Below are 25,071 nucleotides of genomic sequence, written 5' to 3' on the forward strand. Positions count from 1 at the left end.
TCCCCAAGAGAGGGGAGAATGAAGAAAAGAATAAGGGCCAGTCAAACCTTTTCATTCATGCAGACTAAAACCGGGTAACAATACCCTCAACCTTCTGCTACTTGTACAATAAGGAGCTTGAGGTTTTAAACCCGCTGTTATGCAGCCACCACAGGACTGATAGAAAACGTATCGAGTCTCCTGTGGGTCACGTCTTGCAGGTAGTGGGATGTGAACGTGTCCTGAGGTTTCCACACCCCAGCTTGAAGAACCTGCATCACTGAGTAGTTTCTTTTGAAGGCCAGGGACGTAGCTATGCCCCTGACATCATGTGCTCTGGGGCAACGTGACAGAGGAGGGTCTGGATTCAGTGCATGGTCAATGACCCTGCGAATCCACGCTGAGACGGGGTTCTTGGTGACCGTCCTCTTGGTCCTTCCTGTGCTGACAAATAGTGCAGGCACACGAGGACGGGCTGCGGCTGTTCTTTTGAGGTACAGCCTCAAACTCCTTACTGGGCATAGTAAGAGATGGTCTGGGTCATCCTGTTACAGTACGAGACTAGAAATCCGGAAGGAGTCGAATCAAGGATCCGCTACTCCCGGGTTCTGAGTCTTAGCAATAAACTCGGGGACGACGCTGAATGTTACCTCTCCCCATCCCCTTGAATGGGCGATGTCGTGTGAGAGACCATGATGTTCACTGACTCGCTTGGCAGAGGCCAAAGCTAGCAGGAACACCGTCTTCCAAGTCAGCTGGCGACCTGTTGCCTGTCATAATGGTTCATAGGGAAGTCTCTTAAGAGACCTGAGAACTCGAACCACATTCTATGGGGGAGGTCTCACTTCCGACTGGGGGCAGGTAAGTTCATAACCCCGTATGAGTAAAGAAAGTTCTAGTAATGAGGAAATGTCCATTCCTTTCAGTCTGAAGGCGAGACTTAAGGCTGAGCGATAGCCTTTCACTGCCGAGAATGATAGGCGCATTTCTTCACGCAAATACACGACAAACTCCGCTATTGCTGGAATAGTGGCATCAAGTGGAGAGATACCCCTTCCACGACACCAACCACAGAAGACTTTCCACTTTGCCTGGTAGACTGCTGCTGATGATTTTCACAGATGTCCAGACATCCTGATCGCAACTTGGTGCGAAAATCCTCTCTCAGAGAGGAGATGCTGGATAGTCTCCAGGCATGAAGTCGTAGCCAAGCTACAGCTTTGAGGAAGATGGTGGCATGTGGTTGCTCGAGTACATTGTGTCGTAAAGGGAGTTCTTTTGGTAGCTCCGTTAGGAGTTGCAGAAGGTCCGGAAACCATTCTGTGTGATGCCATAGCGGAGCTATGAGGGTCATTGAAAGATTGACCGATGTTCTGGTCTAGTTGAGTACCATCCTCATCAGACAGAACGGAGGAAAGGTGTAAACGTCAATGTTGTCTCACCGTTGTTGGAAAGCATCTTGCCAGAGAGCCTTGGGGTCTGGGGAACAGTACAGCGGGAGCCTAAATTTCAAGGCTGTTGCGAAGATGTCCACAGTCGGAGAACCCCTCAAAGTCAGGACTTTGTTGGCTACTAGACGATCCAAAGACCATTCGGTACTCACTATCTGAGATGCTCTGCTCAGGTTGTCGGCGAGCACATTCCTTTTGCCCAGAATGAAACTTGCCGATAGTGGTATCGAGTGGATTTTGGCCCATCTCAGCATCTCTACTGCTAGATGGGATAGTTGCTGCGAAAAAGTACCTCCTTGTTTGTTGATGTAGGCCACTACAATGAACTGTTGAAACTGTTGAAGGGTTAGAAAGACAGCCTTCATCTCTAGAAGATTTATGTGGAGGTACTTTTCTGACTGACCAGAGGCCTGAGGTCATGTGGTGCAGCACGTGGGGCCCCCACCCTTTTAATTTTGAAGAGACTCAAAACAGCATCAAATCCGGGGGGAGGACGAGAAGGTCCATTCCCTTTCGAAGATTCTCGTCTGTCACCCACCACTGAAGGTCTGTCAGTTCCGCAGGTCTCATGGGGATCTGGATGTCCGGGGAGTCGTGTGCTTGTTTCCACCGGAACTTGAGTTGCCAATGGAGGGATCTCATCCTGAGGCGACCACTGGGAACTAGACGGGCCAGTGATGAAAGGTGACCGAGGAGACATAGCCACGATTGGGCTGGAAGCTCTTCTTGTCTTAGAAAAGGTCTTGCGACCTTCCTCAGCCTTGTTATCCTGTCGTCTGATGGGAAGGCTTTGTGGAGAATGATGTCTATAATCATGCCTAAGTATACCAGACTTTGAGTGGGAAGCAGAGAGGACTTCTCGAGATTTACCATGAGCCCCAGATCCTGGAAAAGTCTCAGAAGTTTGTCTCGGTGTTGAAGAAGGGTTGACACCGAGTCTGCTATGATTAACCAGTCGTCGAGATAACGGAGGAGATGGATGCCAATCCTGTGTGCCCAAGATGACACTAGGGTAAACACTCTGGTGAAAACTTGTGGTGCTGTGGAAAGACCGAAGCACAGCACCTTGAACTGGTATATTCTGTTGTCTAGGCTGAATCTTAAGTACTTCCTTGAAGACGGATGGACTGGGATCTGGAAGTACGCGTCCTTTAGGTCCAGTGTGCACATGAAGTCTTGTGGTCTTACTGTTAGTCTGACCATGTCTGCCGTCTACATGCTGAACGGAGTTTGCTTGACAAACTTGTTCAGAGCTGAGAGGTCGATGACTGGTCTCCAGCCTCTAGTCACCTTCTTTATAAGAAAGAATCGACTGAAGAAGCCTGGGGACCCGTCAAGGACCTCTTGGAGAGTGCCCTTCATCAACAGGGTCTGGACTTCTGCCTGGAGGGCTTACCCCCTTGCCGATCCCATGGCAAAGGAGTTCAATGACACTGGATTCCTGGTCAAGGGAGGTAGAGTTGTTATGAACGTTACGCGATATCCTAGACTGATCACCGAGATTGTCCAGGAATCGGCCCGGAGTTGCTTCCACCTGTCTGCGCAACTCTGTAGGCATTCCCCCACTGGTGGAAATGCAGGGGGACTGACTATCCTAGCATTTGCAGCCTCAGCTGCTCCCTCTAGGATTCTTCCCTCCCCTGAAGGACTTTTTGCCTTTCCTGCCTTTGACAAGAAAGGGCTTAGACACCGTTGTCTTCGCTGCAGTTTTTGTCGTCGTTGTGGTCTTGGTTGGACGGGACTGCTGTGGAGCTGGAGGTTTATAGGGCTTGGATGTTAAAGCCCTATGAAGGAGGGAGTCTTGATGAGATTTCCTCCACCTCTCAGCAGCATGTTCCACATCCTTAGGCTCAAACAGATGGGACCCCTCTATGGAGGAACGTCTGAGCCGATTGATCTCAACGCTAAGGACCTTCGAGACTTGGTGGGCAAGAAACTCGATCGGGCGAGTACCTGAGAGTAGGAAGGTTTCCATAGCTTTCCTGGTACATTCCTTGGAGAAATCCTCAGATAGTATCAGGATACCTAAGGTCCCTAACCAAATATCAAGCCATGCAGTAGTTTGCATAGCATACTTCGTAACCTTCTCCTGATTAAGGATCTCGGCTGCCGAGAACGAGACCTGCCGGTTGGAGATTCTTTCAAGAGGGATTCCCCTGGTTAGCTCTTCCAGCAAGTGGTGAACTGGGCTCCTCCAGGATCTCGAAGTACCTCCTCTGCTGTACTCGAGGAGGTGGGAGGAGCTTGTTCATGGTACCGGAACGGCTGGAGGAGGCAACCTCGGAGAGCTGCTGGGCGATCTTGTCCCTGGTACTCTTCACCCCTTGAAACCAGGGTGGGGCTGCACTGGTCTTTGAAGTTTTTGAGTACCAAAGACGCAGTCTAGGACTGTCTCTTTGCCCTCTCGAGGGAGGATCTCTAGGTTGGAAAACCCATTGAAAACCCTCATTAGAGTCAGAACCTGCCAGAATGCATGTTCTGACACCTGCTGGTCTCCTCCTCTTGTAGGACTTTCAGGGAAGTCCCCTTCTGTCCCCAACGGCTCTTCTTTGGGAGAGTCGCGGACATTCCCTGAGTGGCTGACTGGCTCCATTCTAGCCCAAGTGGAGGACTTTGGCAGGGTTTTGGAGTTTTCAGATTCCTTCCGGGGAAGGAGGTAAGACTCCAACACCGATGTGTGTGGCATGTCCTTTCTGTTCTCAGACTGCGGGGAACTCTTGGCGTGAAGAGAGATTTCCTCCATTGGTGCGATGGGGGAGTCTCTCTCTTCGCGTGGTTCCCTAGGTAACGGGAGACCTTCATCCAACAGGGATGGAGAGTTTGTCTGAGGAACAGGAGGAACTTGCCTCGACGGTCAGCATAGAGTCAGCTTCGGCCTCGGGGAAGTAACCGCGTCAGAAACTCCTCTTTTCCTTTTCAAAGGGGTAGAGGAAGCCATGCTTCAGTGCCTTAGATCTAGAGCTATAGGTCGCTCTGATGAGCGATCAGACAGGACAGGCTTGAAAGCCTGGGTTAAGGCTCTGATTAAGGCACTGAACCAGGGCTGCTGACTGACAGACACACTGTCAGACAGATCCTCTGAAGGGAAAGGGACTGAAGGTTCCCTGGGAGGAGTTACTGTAATATGACAAATTCGGAGATAATTTGTATTTTTCCTAACCATACAAACCTTAGCTATTTACATTGGGTTTACCTTTCGGCGTAGCTGAAATGACGAGCCAATATTTTAACGAGGGTTAACTACCCCCGCGCTAGTTAGCGGGGGTAGGGGAAGGGATAGCTTGCTACCCCTCCCCCCCACACACCGGTGATTTGCTTCACTTCACTTAGAGGTAGGACTTGACTTGGGGGCCAGGGCTGGCGGGCAAATATGTGTAAATAGCTAAGGTTTGTATGGTTAGGAAAAATACAAATTATCTCCGAATTTGTCATTTGTTCCCTAACCGAAATACAAACCACGCTATTTACATTGGGTGACTTACCCCTTAGGAAGGGTGGAAAGTCCCCAGCCTTACTGACTTCGGCTTTGCCCGGGGACTCCGCCTCACAGTGAGTAGCACTTGAGAGAAGGAGCCCCTGCACCTCACAAGTTCCTTGCTTCGCTAGGAACGAGTGGCCTACATAAGTTGTGTGTGGAGGAAAGTGTGACTCGTCCTATGAAGTTGACCTTGAGACCTTTAGATAGGAATCTAGGATAGGACGTTCCCAATACTACCTCGTCAGGGTATGGGGGACGCGACAGTATTAAGCTTAATACTAGGAGCACAAGGAAGCATGGGTTACCTGCAGAGGTCGAGTTCAGCTATGCGAAGACCAGGATGCTGCTTCCCCAAGAGAGGGGAGAATGAAGAAAGAAGTAAGGGTCACACATACTCTTTCATTCATGCAGAGTAAAACCGGGTAACAACGCCCTCAACCTACTGCTACTTGTCCATAAAGGAGCCTGAGGTTAGACCAGCTGTTGTGCAGCCACCACAGGGCCGATAGAAAACGTATCGAGGCTCCTGTGGGTCACGTCCTGCAGGTAGTGGGCTGTGAAGGTCGTCTGACGCTTCTAGACCCCAGCTTGAAGCACCTGCGTCACAGAGAAGTTTTTCTTGAAGGCCAGGGACGTAGCAACACCCCTGACGTCGTGTGCCCTAGGGCGCCGTGACGGAGGGGGGTCTGGATTCAAGGCGCGGTGGATAACCCTTCGAATCCAAGCCGAGATGGTGTTCCTGGTGACCCTCCTCTTCGTCCTGCCTGTGCTTACAAACAATGCTCGCACTTGAGGACGGACTGCAGCTGTTCTCTTCAAGTAGTACCTCAGACACCTCACTGGACATAGTAGCAGCTGGTCTGGGTCGCTTGTTACAGAACGGAGACTCGCGATTCTGAAAGAGTCGAAGCGAGGATCCGGCACCCCAGGATTTTGAGTCTTGGCAACAAACTCAGGGACGAACCTGAACGTTACCTCCCCCCATCCCCTTGAATGGGCGATGTCGTACGAGAGACCATGAAGTTCACTAACCCGCTTGGCCGAAGCCAAAGCGAGCAGGAAAGCCGTCTTCCAAGACAGGTGGCGATCGGAGGCCTGGCGTAATGGTTCGAAGGGAGGTCTCTTAAGAGCCCTGAAGACCCGAACCATGTTCCAAGGAGGAGGTCTCACTTCCGACTGGGGCCAGGTAAGCTCATAGCTACGTATGAGTAGAGAGAGTTCTAGCGAGGAAGAAATGTCCACGCCTTTCAGCCTGAAAGCCAAGCTTAAGGCTGAGCGATAGCCTTTCACTGCCGAGACAGAAAGGCGCATTTCCTCCCGCAGATATACGAGGAACTCCGCTATTGCTGGAATAGTGGCATCGAGTGGAGAGAGACCCCTCCCATGACACCAACCACAAAAGACTCTCCACTTTGCCTGGTAGACTCCCTCAGAGGACTTTCGCAGGTGCCGAGACATTCTCTCCGCAACCTGTTGCGAAAAACCTCTCTCCATGAGGAGACGCTGGCCAGTCTCCAGGCGTGAAGCCGAAGCGAGGCCACGGCCTTGTGAGGGATGTTGGAGTGGGGTTGTCTGAGAAGCTCGTGTCGTGGAGGAAGTTCTCTCGGGAGCTCCGTCAGGAGCTGCAGAAGGTCCGGGAACCATTCCGCGTGATGCCATAGCGGAGCTACCAGAGTCATCGAACAGTTGACCGATAGTCTGGTCCTGTTGAGCACCCTTCTCATCAGACAGAACGGTGGGAAGCCATACACGTCGATGTTGTCCCATCGTTGCTGGAAAGCATCTTGCCAGAGAGCCTTGGGGTCCAGGACTGGGGAGCAGTACAGAGGCAGCTTGAAATTCAACGCTGTCGCGAACAGGTCCACGGTCGGGGAACCCCACAAAGTCAAGACTTTGTTGGCTATCTGAGGATCCAAAGACCACTCGGTACTCACTATCTGCGAGGCCCTGCTCAGACTGTCGGCGAGCACATTCCTCTTGCCAGGAATGAAGCGAGCTGATAGTGTTAGCGAGTGGACTTCGGTCCACTTCAGAATCTCTACTGCAAGATGGGATAGCTGCTGCGAAAAAGTGCCTCCCTGCTTGTTGATATAAGCCACTACTGTGGTGTTGTCGCTCATCACCACCACGGAGTGACCCGCCAGGGTCCGTTGGAACTGATGAAGAGCAAGAAAGACGGCTTTCAACTCTAGCAGGTTGATGTGCAGGCACTTTTCTGATTCTGACCAAAGGCCTGAGGTCCTCTGGTTCAGAACATGCGCCCCCCACCCTTCTTTTGACGCGTCCGAAAACAGTGTCAATTCCGGGGGGAGGACGAGAAGACTCACTCCCTTTCGCAGGTTCTCGTCGACCAGCCACCACCGCAGGTCCGTCTGTTCCAAAGCTCCTATCGGGACCTGAACGTCCGGGGAATCGGATCCTTGATTCCACCGGGACTTGAGCCGCCACTGCAGGGATCTCATCCTGAGGCGGCCATTTGGAACCAGACGAGACAGGGAGGACAGGTGACCTAAGAGACGCAACCACGATTGGGCGGGAAGCTCTTCTCGCCTGAGGAAGGGTTCCGCCACCCTCCTCAGCCTTGCTATCCTGTCGTCTGATGGAAAGGCTTTGTGGAGATTGGTGTCTATCAGCATGCCTAGATAAACCAGTCGTTGGGACGGCTGCAGAGAGGACTTCTCGAGGTTTACCATGATCCCCAGATCCTGGCAAAGACCTAGAAGCCTGTCTCGGTGTCGAAGAAGGGTCGACTCCGAGTCTGCTAGAATCAGCCAGTCGTCCAGATAACGAAGGAGACGGATGCCGTTCCTGTGCGCCCAAGATGAAATCAGGGTGAACACTCTGGTGAACACCTGAGGTGCTGTGGAGAGACCGAAACACAGCACCTTGAACTGGTAGATCTTGTCGTCTAGGCAGAATCTCAAGTACTTCCTGGAAGACGGATGGATTGGGATCTGGAAGTCTAGAGGTCTCACTGCAAGTCTGACCGTGTCCGCTGTCTCCATGCTGAACCGAGTTTGCTTGACAAACCCGTTCAGAGCCGAGAGGTCGATGACAGGTCTCCAGCCTCCAGACGCCTTCTTTACAAGAAAGAGTCGACTAAAGAAGCCTGGGGAGCCGTCGACGACCTCCTGGAGAGCATCCTTCTTGAGCATGGTCTCGACTTCTGCCCGAAGGGCTAGCCCCTTTACCGATCCCATGGCATAAGAGCTCAACGACACTGGATTCGCTGTCAGGGGAGGTTGAGATGTTATGAACGGGACGCGATAGCCTTGGCCGATCACCGAAACCGTCCAAGCATCGGCCCCATGTTGCTGCCACCTGTGCACGCAACGTCGAAGGCATCCCCCCACAGGTGGACACGCGGGGGATTGCCACTCCTAGTGTTTGCGGCCGCAGCCGCCCCTCTAGGAGTCTTGCCTCCCCTGGAGGACTTACCGCCCCTCTTGACCTTGGCTGGAAAGGGCTGGGGCTTAGACACCACTTTCTTAGCTGCCGGTGCCTGCTTCAGTGCCTTACGAGGCTGCTGCTGCTGTTGCTGCGGAACTGGAGGCTTATAGGGCCGAGCTATAAGGGCCCTATGGAGGAGGGAGTCCTCGCTAGATTTCCTCCACCTCTCAGCCGTTCGCTCCATATCCTGTGGCTCCAACAGATTCTCCCCAAGGAGGGAAGCATGTCTGAGTCTATAGACATCCACGGCGGGGACCTTCGGGTGGAACCTCTCGGTCACCGCATCGCGCCGCTTCAATACCGAGTTGGCCCACAGGGTGGTGACCTGGTGCGCCAGGAACTCGATGGAGCGGGTGCCCGAGAGTAAGAAGGTCTCCAGGGCCTTCCTATTGGTCTCCTTAGACAAGTCCTCGGAGCACAATAGGATGCCCAGAGTTCCTAGCCATATATCCAGCCACGAAGTGGCCTGTATGGCGCACTTCGCGACCTTCCCATGGCTCAGGATCTCCGACGCCGAGAATGCCACCTGCCGGGCGGAGAGCTTCTCGAAAGGAACTCCCTTAGCCAGCTCTTCTACGGAGTGATGGAGAGGAAGAGCGAGACTAGACTGACCCAAGATCTCAAAATACCTCCTCTGCTGGAGACAAGGAGGTGGGATGAGTTTGTTCCCGGCAGAGGAACGACTGGAGGAGGCAAGAATCGCGAGTTGGGCATTGGCCCTGGCTCTGGCACTCTTCAATCCCCGAGACCAGGGCAGAGCTGCACTGGTCTTAGGGGCCTTCTGAACATCGAACACCTGGTCCAGGACCGTGTCCTTGCCTTCTCGGGGGGTGATCACGGGGTCCATGAACCCGTCGAGTTGCCTCATCAGGCTCAGGACCTGCCAGAAGGCATGTTCAGATTCCTGCTGGTCTCCTCCTTGCGGGCTGGCAGCTAAGTCTCCCGTTCCCGGAATCTCTTCCTGGGGCGAAGCGTGGACGTTCTCCCGGGGAGCAGCGGGTTCCTGGCGAATCCTTGAAGACGATTTCGGGATGGTCTTGGAGTCCTTGGGTTCCCTCCTGGGAGGGATACAGGATCCCAACAAAGAGGTTCGGAGAGCACCTTCCACGCGAGACGATTCTCCTCCATGAGTAGAAGGCTCCCCCCTTGGTGCCGAGGAGGAGACTATCACCTCACTGGACTCACCCAAGGACAGAAAAGCCTCGTCCACGGGAGAAGGAGAAAACACCTGCGAAGGGGATGGGGCCTTCCCGACAGACCTCTTAGGAACCAACTTCTCCCTGGGGGAAGTCACCACGAAGTCCACTCCTCTCCTTCTCTTCAGCGGAGGTGAGGCAGTCGTTGGCTTGTGACCTTGATCGGCGAGTGCCGGCTTCATAGCCTTCACTAACGCCCGCATCAGAGGACCAAACCAAGTCTGTCGCTCCACGGACACAGAGTCCGAAATCCCCGCTGGAGGGAAGGGGATCGGGCGATCCTTCGGAGTGGACACCACTGGACCTGCCTGAAAAGGAAAAGGGGAAGAAAGTCGCACTGACCTCTCTGAAGTGTCTTCCCTATCCTGCACAAGAGTCTTGCGCTTTTGTGGAGGCGATCCTGAGCGCGGTCTGGTGACATGCGTTCCTGCTGCTGTCACGGGCTGCGAAATCCGGCGCGAACGGTGGTCGCGCGTAGGCGAGTGGGCGCACAGGCGAACGAGCGCGTGGGCGAGCCGGTGAACGAACGCGTTGGCGCGTCGGCGAGGGAGAGTGTTGACGCGCGGGCGAGCGAGAACGCTCCGATGACCGCTGACGACGTTGTTCAGGAGACCTGTAGCGCGTGGGAGAGCGATTGCGAGCAGGCGATCGGTGGTGCGCTGGTGAACGCTGGCGCGTAGGCGAGCGATGGCGCGTTGGCGCAAGGTGACGCGTTGGTGAGCGATAGCGCATAGATCGCGTAGGCGAACGACAGAGCGAAGGCGAGCTAACAGAAGGCGACCCATGTCCTTCCAGATCTTCTGGGCGATGGCGCGTTGGAGAACGCTTGTGCGCAGGCGATAGGTCACGCGGGCGGTCTGTAGATCGCCGATGTTCAGGTGATCGCTGACGCGCAGGAGAACACTGACGAGCAGGCGAATGTTGAAGCGTCTGTGATCGCTGGCGAGCAAGAGGGCGACGCGTGGAATCCTGTGGGGAACAGCCGGCGCGGGGCGCAGAGGCGAACGTTCACGAACCGGCACAGGCACAGGAACAGGAGGCGCGTGGGCGTACGTGCGTTTTGGAAACACGCGCTGGAGAACGCGAGCGATGTTGTGTAGGAACAAGCTGAGGATCGCGAAGGCGCTCAGGAGACTGATGGCGCGCGGGGCGTACAACAGGAACTGCAGGATATTCAGAGACCACAGGGGAGCGCTGGAAGTCTGTCGCTCCACGAGCAGTGGGGCGATGGTCCTCAGAAGAGCGCTGACGAACAGGAGAGCGCTGATGGTCAGAAGAGCGCTGACGAGCAGGAGAGCGCCTGTGCGCTAACACTGCAGAAGGGCGAGCAGGGGAACGCTGGCGCGCTGGGCGCTCAACAGGAACAACAGGTTGAAGGGTGTCCTCAGGAGAGTGCTGGCGAGAAGAGGGGCGATCATCAGGAGAGCGCTGGCGAACAGGAGATCGCTGACGAACAGGAGAGCGCTGATGAGCAGGAGAGCGCCTGTGCGCTAACACTGCAGAAGGGAGCGCAGGGGAACCCTGACGCGCAAGGGAAGAATCCCTTTGCTACGAAGGGACCGTTGCCCGTCGGGTGACGAGGTCAGGCTGCTGAACATCTGCCCCAGAAGTTGAAGGTCTGGAAGGCGTAGGAGACCGATCCCCAGAGAGGTCTAAGGAAGCTGGAGCTGCAGGCTGTTTACGGCGAGGAGAGTCCCCTTCGGAGGAAGAAGGTGAAGATCCAAAAAGGCGCCTCTTAGCACCCTTATAAGGAGACGGGAGGCCCTTGCGACGCAGCGGACGGTGAGCCTTACGGCGAAGGCGGCCACGAGGAAGATCGTCAGGACCATCAGTCCTCCGAAGGGGAGTCTCAGTCAAAGCACTCCCCTTAGAGGGAGGCTGGACAGCAGAAGAGCCCACGGGACTCCCTTCCCCCTTCAAAGGATGTACGGAAGGGGGAGGAGAGCCGAAAGCACCAACATCCACAACTGCACCTGCAGAGGATTGACCCGCCCCGTCGGAAGCCTCTGTCACCACGACGTCGACGATAGACAGAGGGTCTACCTCTGCTACACCGGCGACTGCTTAACAGCGGCCCCTAACTGGACAAGGTCAATCAGGGCTACCCTGGAGGGCAGGCCCTTAAGCCCCAGGGAAGCCCAAATCTGAAAAAGATCATCGTTAGACAAAGATTCATCAACAACCTCCCCCGGAGGAGGAACCGCCCCGCTATGGGAGGCGACGCCCTCTCCCCCAACCCAAGGTCGGGAAACAGAACTAGGGCCTGCGCTCCCACTCGGCAGACTCTCCTTAGGAGCCGAACGAGGGGGAGCTTCGGAGGAGGTTTGGGCGGCGAAAGAAGTGTCCCGAGAACCTTCCTCCTTCAAGGCAACCCCGGAAGGAGAACGGTCTCTCTTGGACTTCTTACGCCGGCGGCCAAACCTCTCCCACTGGGAGGCAGACCACTCCCTGCACTCACAACACGTATTCTCTTGATCACACCGTCGGCCTCGACACTGCGGGCAAAGGGTGTGAGGATCAGTGTCCACGGCCGACATAAAAGTACCACAAGGGCGGCCGGCAAATCCAGGGCACTTGCGCATAGTGAACAATAAAGGTGGTCAACTTCTAAACACACACACACAAACTGAAAGAAAAAGCAGAAAAAGATTAAGGCTGTCAACGAAGACGATGGACAGACACGTCTGTTCATCGCCGGAGCCAAAAGTGAAGTGAAGCAAATCACCGGTGTGTGGTGGAGAGGGGTAGCAAGCTATCCCTTCCCCTACCCCCGCTAACTAGCGCGGGGGTAGTTAACCCTCGTTAAAACTATTGGCTCGTCATTTCAGCTACGCCGAAAGGTAAACCCAATGTAAATAGCGTGGTTTGTATTTCGGTTACGGAACAAAGGTGGGTTAGCCTTAGAAGGTAGCTTAGGGATCCTGAACCCCTCTGCATGAAATTGTTTCCCTTCTCCCACAATGCGCGATGGTATGCGCTAGCAGGGAAGGGAATGAGGCGATGGCGACCTTGCCGGAAGACATCCCTGTTGGTGCGCATGTTCACGCACGGGAGAATAACGGTGCTCGCGCGCGGGAGAATAACGGTGCTCGCGCGCGGGAGAATAACGGTGCTCGCGCGCGGGAGAATAACGGTGCTCGCGCGCGGGAGAATAACGGTGCTCGCGCGCGGGAGAATAACGGTGCTCGCGCGCGGGAGAATAACGGTGCTCGCGCGCGGGAGAATAACGGTGCTCGCGCGCGGGAGAATAACGGTGCTCGCGCGCGGGAGAATAACGGTGCTCGCGCGCGGGAGAATAACGGTGCTCGCGCGCGGGAGAATAACGGTGCTCGCGCGCGGGAGAATAACGGTGCTCGCGCGCGGGAGAATAACGGTGCTCGCGCGCGGGAGAATAACGGTGCTCGCGCGCGGGAGAATAACGGTGCTCGCGCGCGGGAGAATAACGGTGCTCGCGCGCGGGAGAATAACGGTGCTCGCGCGCGGGAGAATAACGGTGCTCGCGCGCGGGAGAATAACGGTGCTCGCGCGCGGGAGAATAACGGTGCTCGCGCGCGGGAGAATAACGGTGCTCGCGCGCGGGAGAATAACGGTGCTCGCGCGCGGGAGAATAACGGTGCTCGCGCGCGGGAGAATAACGGTGCTCGCGCGCGGGAGAATAACGGTGCTCGCGCGCGGGAGAATAACGGTGCTCGCGCGCGGGAGAATAACGGTGCTCGCGCGCGGGAGAATATTGATGCTCGCGCGCGGGAGAATATTGATGCTCGCGCGCGGGAGAATATTGGCGAGCACGCGTGCAGGAGAATCATGATGAGCGCGTGGGAGAGTGTTGGCGGGCGTCCGTAGGAGGGAGAGGGCGCACGCTCGCATCTCTAAGTGTGTGCGCGGGAGAAAGTTGATGCGCAGGTGAGCCCACATGTTCTGGCGAGCTCTGGCACGCAAGTGAGGGCAGCAACATGGTTGTCGTCTCACCTACAGACTTGTACACAGGAGATTGATGGCGCGTAGGTTTCTATTAGCATGTTGATTGGCGCGCAAGATGGCGCACAGGAGAGCGCTGGTGCGCAGGTGATGTAGGGCACACATGTTGGTGCGCAGGAGAACATTGGCGCACAGGTAAATACTGGCGCGTAGGAGAGAATTGGCGCATAAGAGAGAATTGGCGCGCAGGTGGGTGCTGGCGCATAGGAGATCGTGGGCACGTGTGCACAGGGCGCATAAATGCAGGAGCGTGCTGGCGTGCAGGCGACCCTGGGTGTATGTATGCAGGTGATCGTGGGCGCATGTGCGCACGGGGCGCAGAAGAGCGCTGAAGATCAGGAGACTGATCGCGCGTAGGCGCATGTTGACGCGCAAGCGCGTGAGGTTGCTGCTGTCTGTGAGGGCGAGCAAGATGAGTGGTGCGCCGAAGTGTTGTAGACTAACGAGCTGCTGGTGAGCGCTGGTCAGGGCGCGTAGGCGCGTGGTGCGCAGGGCGAGATTGATGGTGCGCAGTTGCGCACTTTGGAGGAGCTTTATTAGGCTTAACAGGCTACAAGAACGGTGATGGAAGGTCAGCAGGTCTGTTGGATGGATGGTCGACGTGTCCTTTAAAAGGACGACCATCCACCGAAGGAGATCGCGAACGATCTGCAGAGATGTCCAGGACCGAAGTCACAAGACTGGTTGCAGGTCCAGTGATGGATGAATGAAGGTCTAGAGGATCCTCTGCGGGAGACTGTATTAAAGACGTTGAACCAAAAAAGGCGCATCTTCACCGCAGGTGAAGGGAGGCCTCTAAGGCGAAGAGGAAGGCGAGCCTTCCGACGGATGCACCCTCTGGGGGCCGTTGGATCAACAAGCTGACCATCAGCAGTCCTCCGAAGAGGAGTCTCTGTAAGTGAACTCCCCCGAGGGAGAGAAACACTAGCAGGAGAGACCGATGATGAACTTAGTTTCCCCCTCGGAGGATGGTCAGGAATGGGGGAAACTAAGTCGGCAGCTACAGTTGTAGAGTTTGGAGTGGCAGTGGAGATGGGTGATGTCGCATGAGACACCTATGACACAAAAACGTCGACAAGAGTCAGGGATCTACCTCTGACGGCGACGATGATTGCTTGACAGAAGCACCCATGCGAATGAACTCAAGCAGGGCCTTCTTGGAGGGCGAACCCGTGAGCCCCAAGGAGAACCAAATCTGAAAGATGGAAGTCAGTGACAAGTTCTCCCCCGGGGTGAGAGGTGGTGCTGCTTCACTAGGGAAAGCAACCTCATCTCTCGAGACCCGGGGTTGGTCAGAAATAACTTGGTCTACGCTATTACTCGACAGTCTCTCGTAAGAGACCGACCGAGTCGGAGCTTCGGAGGAGGTTTGGGCGACGGAAGAAGAGGCCTTGTGTTTTTCTCCCTTCGAAGCAACCTTCAAAGGAGAAATATCCCACTTAGACTTGTTCTTCCGCCGTCGCGAAAACCTCTCCCATTGGGTGGATGACCACTCCCTACACTTGTTGTTGCTATCACATCGTTGACCCCAGCAGTAAGGACAAAGGGCGTGAGGATTAGTTTCGACAGCCAACATATATGTTCCACAAGAGCAGCTGAGAGTCCAGGGCAGGTGCACATGTTTGCAGAAGTCAACTTCACACACAATCTAAGAGAAAGAGAGAAAACAAAACAGCATTAATGGCTGCCAAATGTTGGCGAAGATGAAGAGCGGTAACATCCGTTCACCATCTGAGCCGAAAGCAAAGTGAGCTCAATCACAGGTGTGAGGGGGAGCGGTAGCAAGCTACCCTCCCTAACCCCCGCTAACTAGCGGTGTGGGTAGTTAACCCTCGTTAAAAATTAATGGCTTGTCATTTCAGCTACGCTGAAAGTAATACCCCTATTAAATAGCGTGGTTTGTATTCCAGTTACGGAACAAATCAATTTTAATGCTTTCATTCAACTACTGTAGCTATAATTCTGTGGGATATACCACTTTTTAAGAATTTGTTTCTCATATAATATCAATTTGTAAATTATGGTAGATATTTGACTCCCATTTCCTAATCATTGCTCATACTTATTTTCATTAGTTTCTTGTCTAATGCGCGTAGTGCAACATGCACCACTTGCCAGAACAGAGGAGCAATAAATTAATAAGGGTGTATGTATGATACCGGCCACCTGTATGTATGATGATGGCTAAGAACCGGGCAGTGTAAGCGGGGTGACAGAGGGCCATTAGCCCCCACCCCCTGTTTGGTAAGTAGGTAGAGACAAGGCTTGTAGGTTAGGTTAGGTTAGGGGGGGGAGTTTAAGTTAGTTTATGTCCATTTTTTATGAACGCTGGAGGAACTGGCCGCTGACATACAAAGGCTCCAAATAATGTTTAAAGGCAAAAGCGTAGACCAGTCCAACATACTCATGGATACAATAAAATATGAATGACGACAACAGGAAGGATTCTCGTTATTTATGCGAGCAGGAGGCCTGGTAATCTGACAATCTACAAACATACAACACAGTCTTAGTGTACCATACTTTGAAATGCCGCTATGTGAATGAAATTGTGGTTGCAGGAGGGCAGAACCCTTCTGGTAAGTATGAATACGATTAACAATTTTAGTCAAGTTACGCTAAGAAATAGCCTACTGATTTACTGCAACTAAAGCAAAGAGGCAGATGCTGTGAGTAGAACACCCATTGGTCTAGCTTTAGACTGGACTACTGCCCACTTAGAAAATCTGGCGCCTTTGTATATCAGCAGCCAGTTCCTCCAACGTGCATAGAAGATGGACATCAACCAACCTTAATCTTCCAGCCTAACCTAACCTATAGGTGTATGCATGATAGCGGCCACCCGTATGTATTATTATGTCTAACTTACAATACGGCAGTGTAAGGGGGGTCCCAGGGCGGGGCAATAGCCCCACTGTTAGGTAGTAGGTAAGGACACGGCTTGTAGGTTAGGTTAGCGGGGAAAGTTTAGGTTAGTTGATGTCCACTTTTAATGAACGCGTTAGGAACTGGCTGCTGATATAAAGGCTCCCTAACCTACAAGCTATGTCCTTACTACTTACCTGACGGGGGGCTAACGAACCCCACTTAAAATGTCAAATTCTTAGTCAGCCACTATCATACATTTCGATGGCCACTATCATACATACACCCAGAAAACTTGAAGGTTTGCTAAAGGGCAATATATCAAAATAAATTACAGTACGAGAAACCGATAATGCCGTAGAATAATGGAATTACGGGCTCCAGAGCCTGTGGTACACAGGCAGACGAAATCTCTTTACCATAAGGTAGACCTCAGTCTAGACTAGACCGCACTCCAAGATGTCTATATAAAAAGATTGATTATGCTTTCAACTCACTCTAAACGAAGTTTGTCGATAAATTCGTCGTCCATGGCAGAAATTAATTCCAAAATAATAAATCTCACGTAATATTTCTAGATTATGTCAAGCGATGGGTCTGGTAGAATGAATTCTCAGGTTCAGGTTCAGGTTCTGGGGTGAGGCATAGCCTTTACAACGGCGCCTCTGTGTCTTTTAGTTTTGTGTGTTCCTTATTTTCACTAGTCTTTCTCTTTTCATCCACATTTGTTGTAGTATACTTTTCTTATTTTCAATATTCTCTTCACAAAAAAGGAATTTTCCAACTGTTTGTGCACTATCTTCTTCGTATGGTTGTTGGAGCTCAATTGCTTTTATTCTTATATCACTAAACTGTGGACAATATAATATAAAGTGGTTAGCATTTTCTTCTACATCACAGAATACACAGTTTATATTTCCATCTTGGTGTCTGTTTCTTATATTCAAGCCCAATGAGTTTGTCCTTGCTCTGAATAATAAAATTGACAAAAATGTATTGTCATACACTTCCTCCTCCTTGATTTCACTTTTCCAGTTTTTATACAAAATTAAACTCTCCTTACACTCCATTTCACTCTTCCATTTGCTTGTGTCCCATTCTCTTGTTCTCTTCTTTATGTCCTCTTTCGTACATCTCTTGACTTCTCTCATCGCCATCCCACATTCTCCATCATACTTCTTCACATGCATCCACCACTTCCTCTCTTTTTCTTCCATATCATTGACTATTGCTGTAAGTAGGTCCTTTTCTCCCTTAAAATGCTATTAAGGTACCTCAGCTTACCATCCATTACCCTTGTTTTCATAGCAGATGCTCCTACATCCCCTCTCAAGGCTACAATTGCTGTATTCTTTACACTCCCTAACATCCTTCTATACACTCCATTCTCTATTCTCTGCAACTTTTCTATTTCCGTTTCCGTTAAGTTAATCACATTTGTTCCATATAATATAGAAGGTAGTGCTACACTTTTCCAGTATGTTTTCTCTATCAGTATCTTATTACAACTTTTTTCTATGATCGAATATGTAAGATTAGCTAGCTTTTGCGCCTTAACTATCATTTTACTTTTCTGTGTTTTGAACATATTCCTACTATCATCTACCTTGATACCTAGGTATTTAATATTGCTTACTACTCTTATTCCCTCTATATTATCTGGTTTCTCCTTCATATTATATATAAGTACGCTACTTTTGTCTCTATTTATGTCTAAACCACACTGCTTTCCTATATCTATCACTTTCCTTATGTTTAATTCAGCATCCTCTATATTCTCAGCAAGCACTAGGACATCATCAGCAAAAAATACTACGACTAGCTTTATAATATCATTTTTAAAACCATTACCTTCCTTTTCTACTTATTTTATGATCTGATAAGTTGTAAGGACAGTGAGACAAGCGTCACCAAGATCAACTGATACTTTATTTGTTGTTGTTGTTGGGGTATTAAAGCCAACACTTGTTGTTGGCACGGGCCTTTCCCTTGGTTGGCCCGTAGGTGATCTGTAAAAATTTATAAGGTAGTTGCATTAATGGAAATTTGAAAGGTTTTTAGTAGTAGAGAAAGATGTGGATAGGGTAAGGATGATGGTGGTAGTGGTAGAGGGCCATCATTTCTCGGATAGTGGTAGTTTGAAAAGTGGGGGTGTAAGGCTTTTGAAGATTAGAGAAAAATTGTGCAGGTGGGGTTGTCCAACCCTTTACTCCCTAGGGTCCCTGCAGAGAGATTTTTAAGTGGTAGATTAGTTGAGAAGTGAAAGGGGGTGATGTGAATAGAGCCATACAATGAGGGGATGAGATGGTGCATGGAATGAGGAGGTCTTACCTTGGTGGAGGTAGTGTTGAAAGCAACTGTGCATGTGTGTCTATGCTTTCGACAATTGCTTTTGCCAGTGTGGCTGCCTCTTTCATGGCGTGTGGTGTGTTGATGTCTACAAGTAGATCACCTCGTAGCTGTGCTGTTTCTCTGCATTCTAGTAGGTAGTGCAGGAGAGGTTGTTGTGGTATGACATCACAGTGTTCACACCTTGTCTGGATGTCATCTAGGAGTTCCCAGTTTGCTTTGTAACCCAGCCGGAGTCTGTGTATGCATACTGCCAGTTTTCTTGGGGTGTATCTGTCTATGGGAGGGGGTTCTAGTTCCGATGCCCATTTGTACCATGTTGCAGAGGGAGAGCCATTCTCTATCCTCATATGTAGTTCCTTGATTAGGTTGTTCTTGAGCTGTGTCTTTATTTTGCTTTTGATTTGTTGCAGTGCAGGCTGTATGTGCACCTGTACATTGTGAATGTGTTTGGTGCTTTTGGCTAGCTCATCAGCCTTTTCATTCCCTGGTATCCCGATGTGACTGGGGATCCAGTTTATAGTTACTAGTCTGTTTCTTTCATTATGTTGATGTAAGAGGATTTTAATGTCCGCTATCAGGGATTTGTTTTCTTTGTTTTTGTCCTGCTGTAGGACCTGCACTGAGGATCGTGAGTCAGTATGGATGACTACTGGTCCTTCCTCATTTTCAATAGAGTATTTTAATGCTTGCTGTATTGCAACAAGCTCTGTCTGCAGGGTGGAGACATTGTTGGATGTTTTCCAGCAAGCTGTGAACTTGCAGGAGTGAACTGCCGCTCCTGCTGTTTGGGTTCCAGGATCTACTGTGCCATCAGTATAGTAGATCTGTGCCCCTGTTGTTTCTACTGAGGTTATTGCTGCTTCTGCTGCGTTTCTGAGTTCTTCTATTGTGCAGTTTTCTTTTGCCCTTGGGAGTTTGGTGTAGTTGAATTTAGCAACTTGTTTTTTCCATGGTGGAATGTGTATAGTACTTTGTGCTGTGTCAGGTTTTAATTGTAGGATTGTTTCTGTAAGGCCAAGTCTTTTGATGTTATTGCTATGGTCCTTGCCATAAGAATCTGGGGTTTGTACTTCAGGATGTTTGGATAGTTCCTCTCTTACTCGTCTTTTGGTGATTGAGTCTCTGTCTGACAGGAACATCTTTGCAACTATGCTTGCATTTCTTAGTGCAATTCTGTCTTCGAGGGTTGGTAGTCCGGTTTCCAACCTTAGGTTGCAAAGTCTTGTCCACATTGGGGCACCCAACATGAGCCTCATGGCATTGTTTTGAATCACTTCAATTGTGCTTGTTTGTAGATCTGTTAGTCCCAGGAGTGTTGGGGCGGCATAGTCTACTAGTGATCTGGAACAGGCTAGATAGTATTTCTTTTGGATGTGTTCATTTGCTCCATCCTTGAGCCTGCACATATATCTCATAGCTGCATTTCTGGCATTTGTTCTTTCCTTGAGATTTTTTATCTCTTGCTTGAAAGTGAGCTGTTTGTCTATTATTACCCCGAGGTATGTGTATTGGTCCACCCATTCTAGGGGTTCCATTCCTATTGTGAGTGGTTGTACGGGGTTTGGGGCTTTGATTGTCATTGCTTTTGTTTTGGCAATGTTAATTTTTAGTCCAAGCTCATTGGATTTGTGGCTGATGGCATTGAGTGCTCTTTGCATTTTTATTGTCCTGACTGGCCCTCGAGCTATTACACATACATCATCTGCATAGATAAATATATTAACTCCTTCAGGTAGCTGAAGTGAGGCTATATTCTCCATGAGGATGTTGAAAAGGAGGGGGCTTAGAATTCCTCCTTGTGGCGTACCATTTTCCAAATCATGATATGTGGATATCACTCCTTGAAATTTGACTCTGGCTTGCCTTCCTAGCATGTAGTTTTTAGTCCATGCTAGTAGGTGTCCTTTGACTCCTTTTTTGGCTACTGATTGCAGCACTGCAACTGGGCTTGCAAGCTCGAAGGCTTTTTCAAAGTCTATGAAGACTATTGTTGCCTTGTTCTGATTTATGCAGCTTAATACATCTGTGATGCATTCAGAGGTTCCAATTCCCTCCTGATATGCATATAGCTGCTTGTTTAGGGGGCCAATTTTGTACTTTATTCTGTTTAAGACCATTTTTTCTCCTGTTTTTTCTATACAGGATACCAAGGCTATTGGCCTGGGATTTGTTGGATCCTTTGGCTTGGGAATTGGCTGTGTATCTTGTTGTCTCCAGGTTTGAGGCCTTATGTGCTCTAGGTGTGTTTTGTTTAGTAATCTTAGGAATGCAGTTTCTCCTGCTGGACCCATGTGTTTGATCATTGTGTAGGTGATTTTGTCAGCTCCAGGTGCAGTGTCTTTCCCTGTCTTTTGTACTGCTCTTAGCTCCTCAACTGTGTATGGGGTGTCTGTGTCATCCTGCTGAAGGCAGGCTGTGTTGATCTCTTCCCATCTTGATGGTGCCAGTTGCTCTTGTTGCATTCTGGTTTCGGGGGAGAGATTGATTGACAGTGTTCTGTTTGCAAAGGATGTTGCAATTCTTTCAGCCTCCTCATGTGGGTGTGGGTGTGTGGCAATTGGTGTCTTTCTCTTTTTTCCGGCTACTCTGCCTAGCCATTTCCAAAGCTGAGTTAGATTGGTGTATCCTGACAGGCTTGAACACCATTCCATCCATTTTTCAATTCTGATTTCATGGATTCTTTCATTTGTTTCAGTTTTGACTGTTTGTAGTAGCTCTCTGTTTTCTACTGTGGATCTTCTTCTGTATACTTTTGTGACTCTGTTTAGTCTGGTTTTTAGTCTTCTGACTTCTGGGCAGTAGTACCAGGAGTCTTTGTAAGTGTAACTACCTTGTGTTGTTTTTAGTGGCATAGCTCTGTTGGCTGCATTGTGAAAGGCCTCAACTAGGTCTTTTTCTAGCTGGTCTATGTCCTCTGGAGGAGCGTAGCTGATTGCCCATTCCTCTATGGTTGTTTGAAAGCAGACCCAGTCTGCTAGGTCCTGGTTCCATCTTGGTGGGGGTGGTGGGATTGGAGGTAGTTGTTGTAAGTCCAATTCTGTCACTGTGGCAAAGTGATCACTTATCAGGGTTGAGTGTACTTGCCACTTGGTTAGGTGTCTAATGGCTGTTGTGGCAAAAGTCAGATCTAGTCTTCCACCTCTTATGTGTGTAGGTTGCCCTGTGTTTAGGAGGGAGACTCCCTCAAATTCATCCAGGGCGAAAGCTATGTGTTCCCCTGAGGGGTTTGTCCTTGATGGGGATGATAGTATGGGGTGATGTGCATTAAAATCCCCGCAGATAATTGTTGGTGTTCTTTCTGTGTGAGCAAAGAGTTGAGTTAGTTGTAACTCTCCTGTATCCTCCCTATGTAATTTTCTGTATATGTTGTATATGTCTATTTTTTGATTCAGTAATGTTATTGTTACTGCTAGTGTCTCTATGTTGGTGCCACAGGGAATAGGGTTGTGTAACCTTGTTGTTGGTATGCTAGTTTTAACTAATGTAGCTAGTCCTCTGTCTGTGCCTATCTGTGGTGCGATGTAGGCATTGTAGCCTGGGATTTTTAGTTTCTTTCCTGCTGGAAGATTGGTTTCTTGTAGCAGGATGACATCTACATTCTCAGTTTTGCATATTGCAATTAGGGAGGAGATCTTTGGTCTAACACCGGCTGAGTTCCAGTTCAGAACTCTTACTCCATGGTGTAGGTTGAAGAGTATTGTCTAGGGTCCCTAGGGGCAAAGGCAATTGCCTTGACCTCGGAGGATGAAGTGGATGAGGTGGATGGGGTGAGAGTGGATGATGGGATGATGGATGGGGTGAGTGGTATGATAGGTGCTGGGACTGAAGTGGAGGATGTGGAAGGTACGGGTGATTGAGGTGATGGAATGGTAGGTGTGGTTGGTGAGGAGTGAGAAGTGATCTCCTGGATAGCAAGAGAGGGGGATTGGGAGGACTTATTCCTGGAGAGCAAGTCTTTTAGGACTTGATCAATGCTGGTAGCAATTGTTGCAGCATTGATTTTTCCAGTCACGGCCTGAGTGACTAGTTCGGTCAGTTTGTCTTTTAGGACCGTGGTCTTTATGAAGATGGTCCTAGGCAGTGGTTTCGGACCTTCGGTTGGAGCCTTGGAGGTAGATCTGGCTCTGGGTTTAGATACTGACCTGGTTCTTGTTCTGGAGTTGGAGTGCCTGTTTAGCTCCTCCTGGGTATAAAATCTCCTTCTGGGTAGAGGTTTGGGGGCCGCTCTTACTCTTGATGGGTCCCTTTTGTCTTTGGGGAGGGCAGCAATTACTCTTGCTACCCTTTCAGGGCATCCCCAGGCCATTGCAGTATGCCCTTTCTTGCAGTTGGAACACTTTTTGACTGTGGGTATTCCAGCAGCCTTCTTGTCAATGCACTCCTGTGTGGGGTGCTTGAGGCTGCAGACAGCACAGGTTGGGACCTTTGCTTGGCATTGGTCCTTATGATGCCCATACTTCTGGCAGTTGTAACATCTGAGGGGATCAGGGTAATATTTGTTGACCCTGAAGCTGCCAAAGATGCCCAGGTCGACTCTTCGTGGGTGTGGACCCTTGAATGTCACCAGTATGGCTTTTGTAAGGAAGCCTGCCTTATTCTTCATCCTTTCCGCTGCAGTGATATTTGGTAATTTAGTTAGGTGGCTTTCCATCATATCAGTTGGGTAGCCAACCACAACTGCTTTTTTTAATTTTTCCTCTTCTTTCAGCTCCAATAGCTTAATGTCTGAGGTGCTTCGCAAGGTTATCAGTGCCCTTGCGTCCTTGGTGGATATGGTCCACTGTCCTTGCCTGTTCGGTTTGGCAATCATCTGAATGTTTTTGTGCTTGCTTTCAAAGGCAGCAATAGCCTTGAAGGCCTCTGATGAGTTACCAGCCAAGACCCTAAAAAAATAGGTCTTGTTTTCTCTAGCAGGCTGGTTGCTGCTTCCTGCGGTGAGGTTTTCTTGCTGTGTGGGTACAACATTCCCTGGTTGGCTCCTTCTAGGAAGTTTCTTTTTCCTCCTTACTTCCTGCCAAGGTAGGTTTCCTTCTCCATCAGAGTCGTTGTCGTTGGTCCTCTTCCGGTTAGTTTGGTCTTGGTCCTGTTCCATTCGTTTCCGTTCATTGTCCATGAGTTCCTTTTCGGCTTCCTTGTCAAGTTCAGTTAGAAGGGGTTGCAGGTCGGGGTCCATCTCCATTTCACCAGTTGCTAGAGCTTCTAGTACGATCTCATGAAGTTCGTTCCAGGATAAGTCCTTTTTTTCAAGATAAGTAAGTATATGATCAGAGACCATATAGAGGGACAGACAGTGTGCCTGGTGGGGTTGTCCAACCCTTTAAGCCCTAGGGCCCCAAGCAAAGTTATAGTAGAAGTTATAAGAATGAATTACAGAATCTGAAAATGAAACACAAATTCGTTAGTTATATGGGGGTTATGCTAACTAACCTATTGCTAGAGCAGTGCTGAAACTAACTCTTTTTAGCTAAGTACTAGCCTACACAAATAGCTGTTGGGGAGCCTTCTTACTGCGTTCACGCACTAAGACGGCCCAGCAGTCTATTCCTGCAGGTAGGGAGGTTGGGGGTAATAAGTAAAACTCAGTGGAGACCTAAAAGTTTTTATTTGAGCTGATTCCTGACCCTATTTGAATACTGGCTTATTTCGCCAGTTACCAAGAATAACAACCTATTACTTATCAAACAACTTGGCTTATAGGCGCCAAGCCTAACAGCCCTATGCCACTTGCCACAGACAGCGAGAGTGGGAGTTTTTGACCCTTGGGCCCTGCTTCAACTGGAGTTTTAAGACCACAACGGCTACCAGATTTTCCACAGGAGGATCTATTAGTAAGGTAAAATTATGTAGTTGGAGGCAAAGCTTAGCCTATATTGTCAATTTTAATTTTCTTTATATGAGGGGGCTGATTACAGCCAATTCAGGGGCAAGGCCCTTGTCAGTACAGCAAAAACTGCAACAGAAATCGTCGAAAAAACGGCGAAAATCGGCGACGAATTCGGCGAGAAATCGGCGAAAAACGTCGGCGAAATCGGCGATTTATCGGCGGAGGCGGCGGCGGCGGTGGCGGCGGTCTCTTCAGGAAGCTGAAAGTATCAGCAAAGTGAAGAGGGAGCAGGCAACAGCAGTAACGGCGGCAGAAGATGTTGGCAGTCAGCAGGCAGGAGCAGCAGTGATGGTCCTCTCTCAGTGGGATCTGAGTGAGAACTGGGACTTTATTTGAATGCGCACGGAAATACATAACAAGGTGCGGACGGAAACGTAGGATTACATTGGCGCCAAGTCAGATTGAAGTGCCCGCCAAAATATATGTGTTTTCTTACAC

At 50.4% G+C, this 25,071-nt stretch overlaps 1 protein-coding gene across 1 annotated transcript in view; it reads right to left on the reverse strand.

The window, feature by feature from the left end:
• The window catches only part of eIF2Bbeta (eukaryotic translation initiation factor 2B subunit beta), a 109,784-nt gene extending 92,732 nt beyond the window's left edge, over positions 1 to 17,052 (reverse strand). Inside the window, exon 1 of the mRNA XM_068362421.1 lies at positions 16,895 to 17,052. Coding sequence (XP_068218522.1) covers positions 16,895 to 16,929 — 35 coding nt within the window. The 5' untranslated portion in view covers positions 16,930 to 17,052. The remainder of the gene's footprint in view (positions 1 to 16,894) is intronic.
• Positions 17,053 to 25,071: the final 8,019 nt, after the last annotated feature.

The sequence above is a fragment of the Palaemon carinicauda genome, chromosome 39 (assembly GCF_036898095.1).
Source record: "Palaemon carinicauda isolate YSFRI2023 chromosome 39, ASM3689809v2, whole genome shotgun sequence".
NCBI classification, from domain to species: Eukaryota; Metazoa; Arthropoda; class Malacostraca; order Decapoda; family Palaemonidae; genus Palaemon; species Palaemon carinicauda.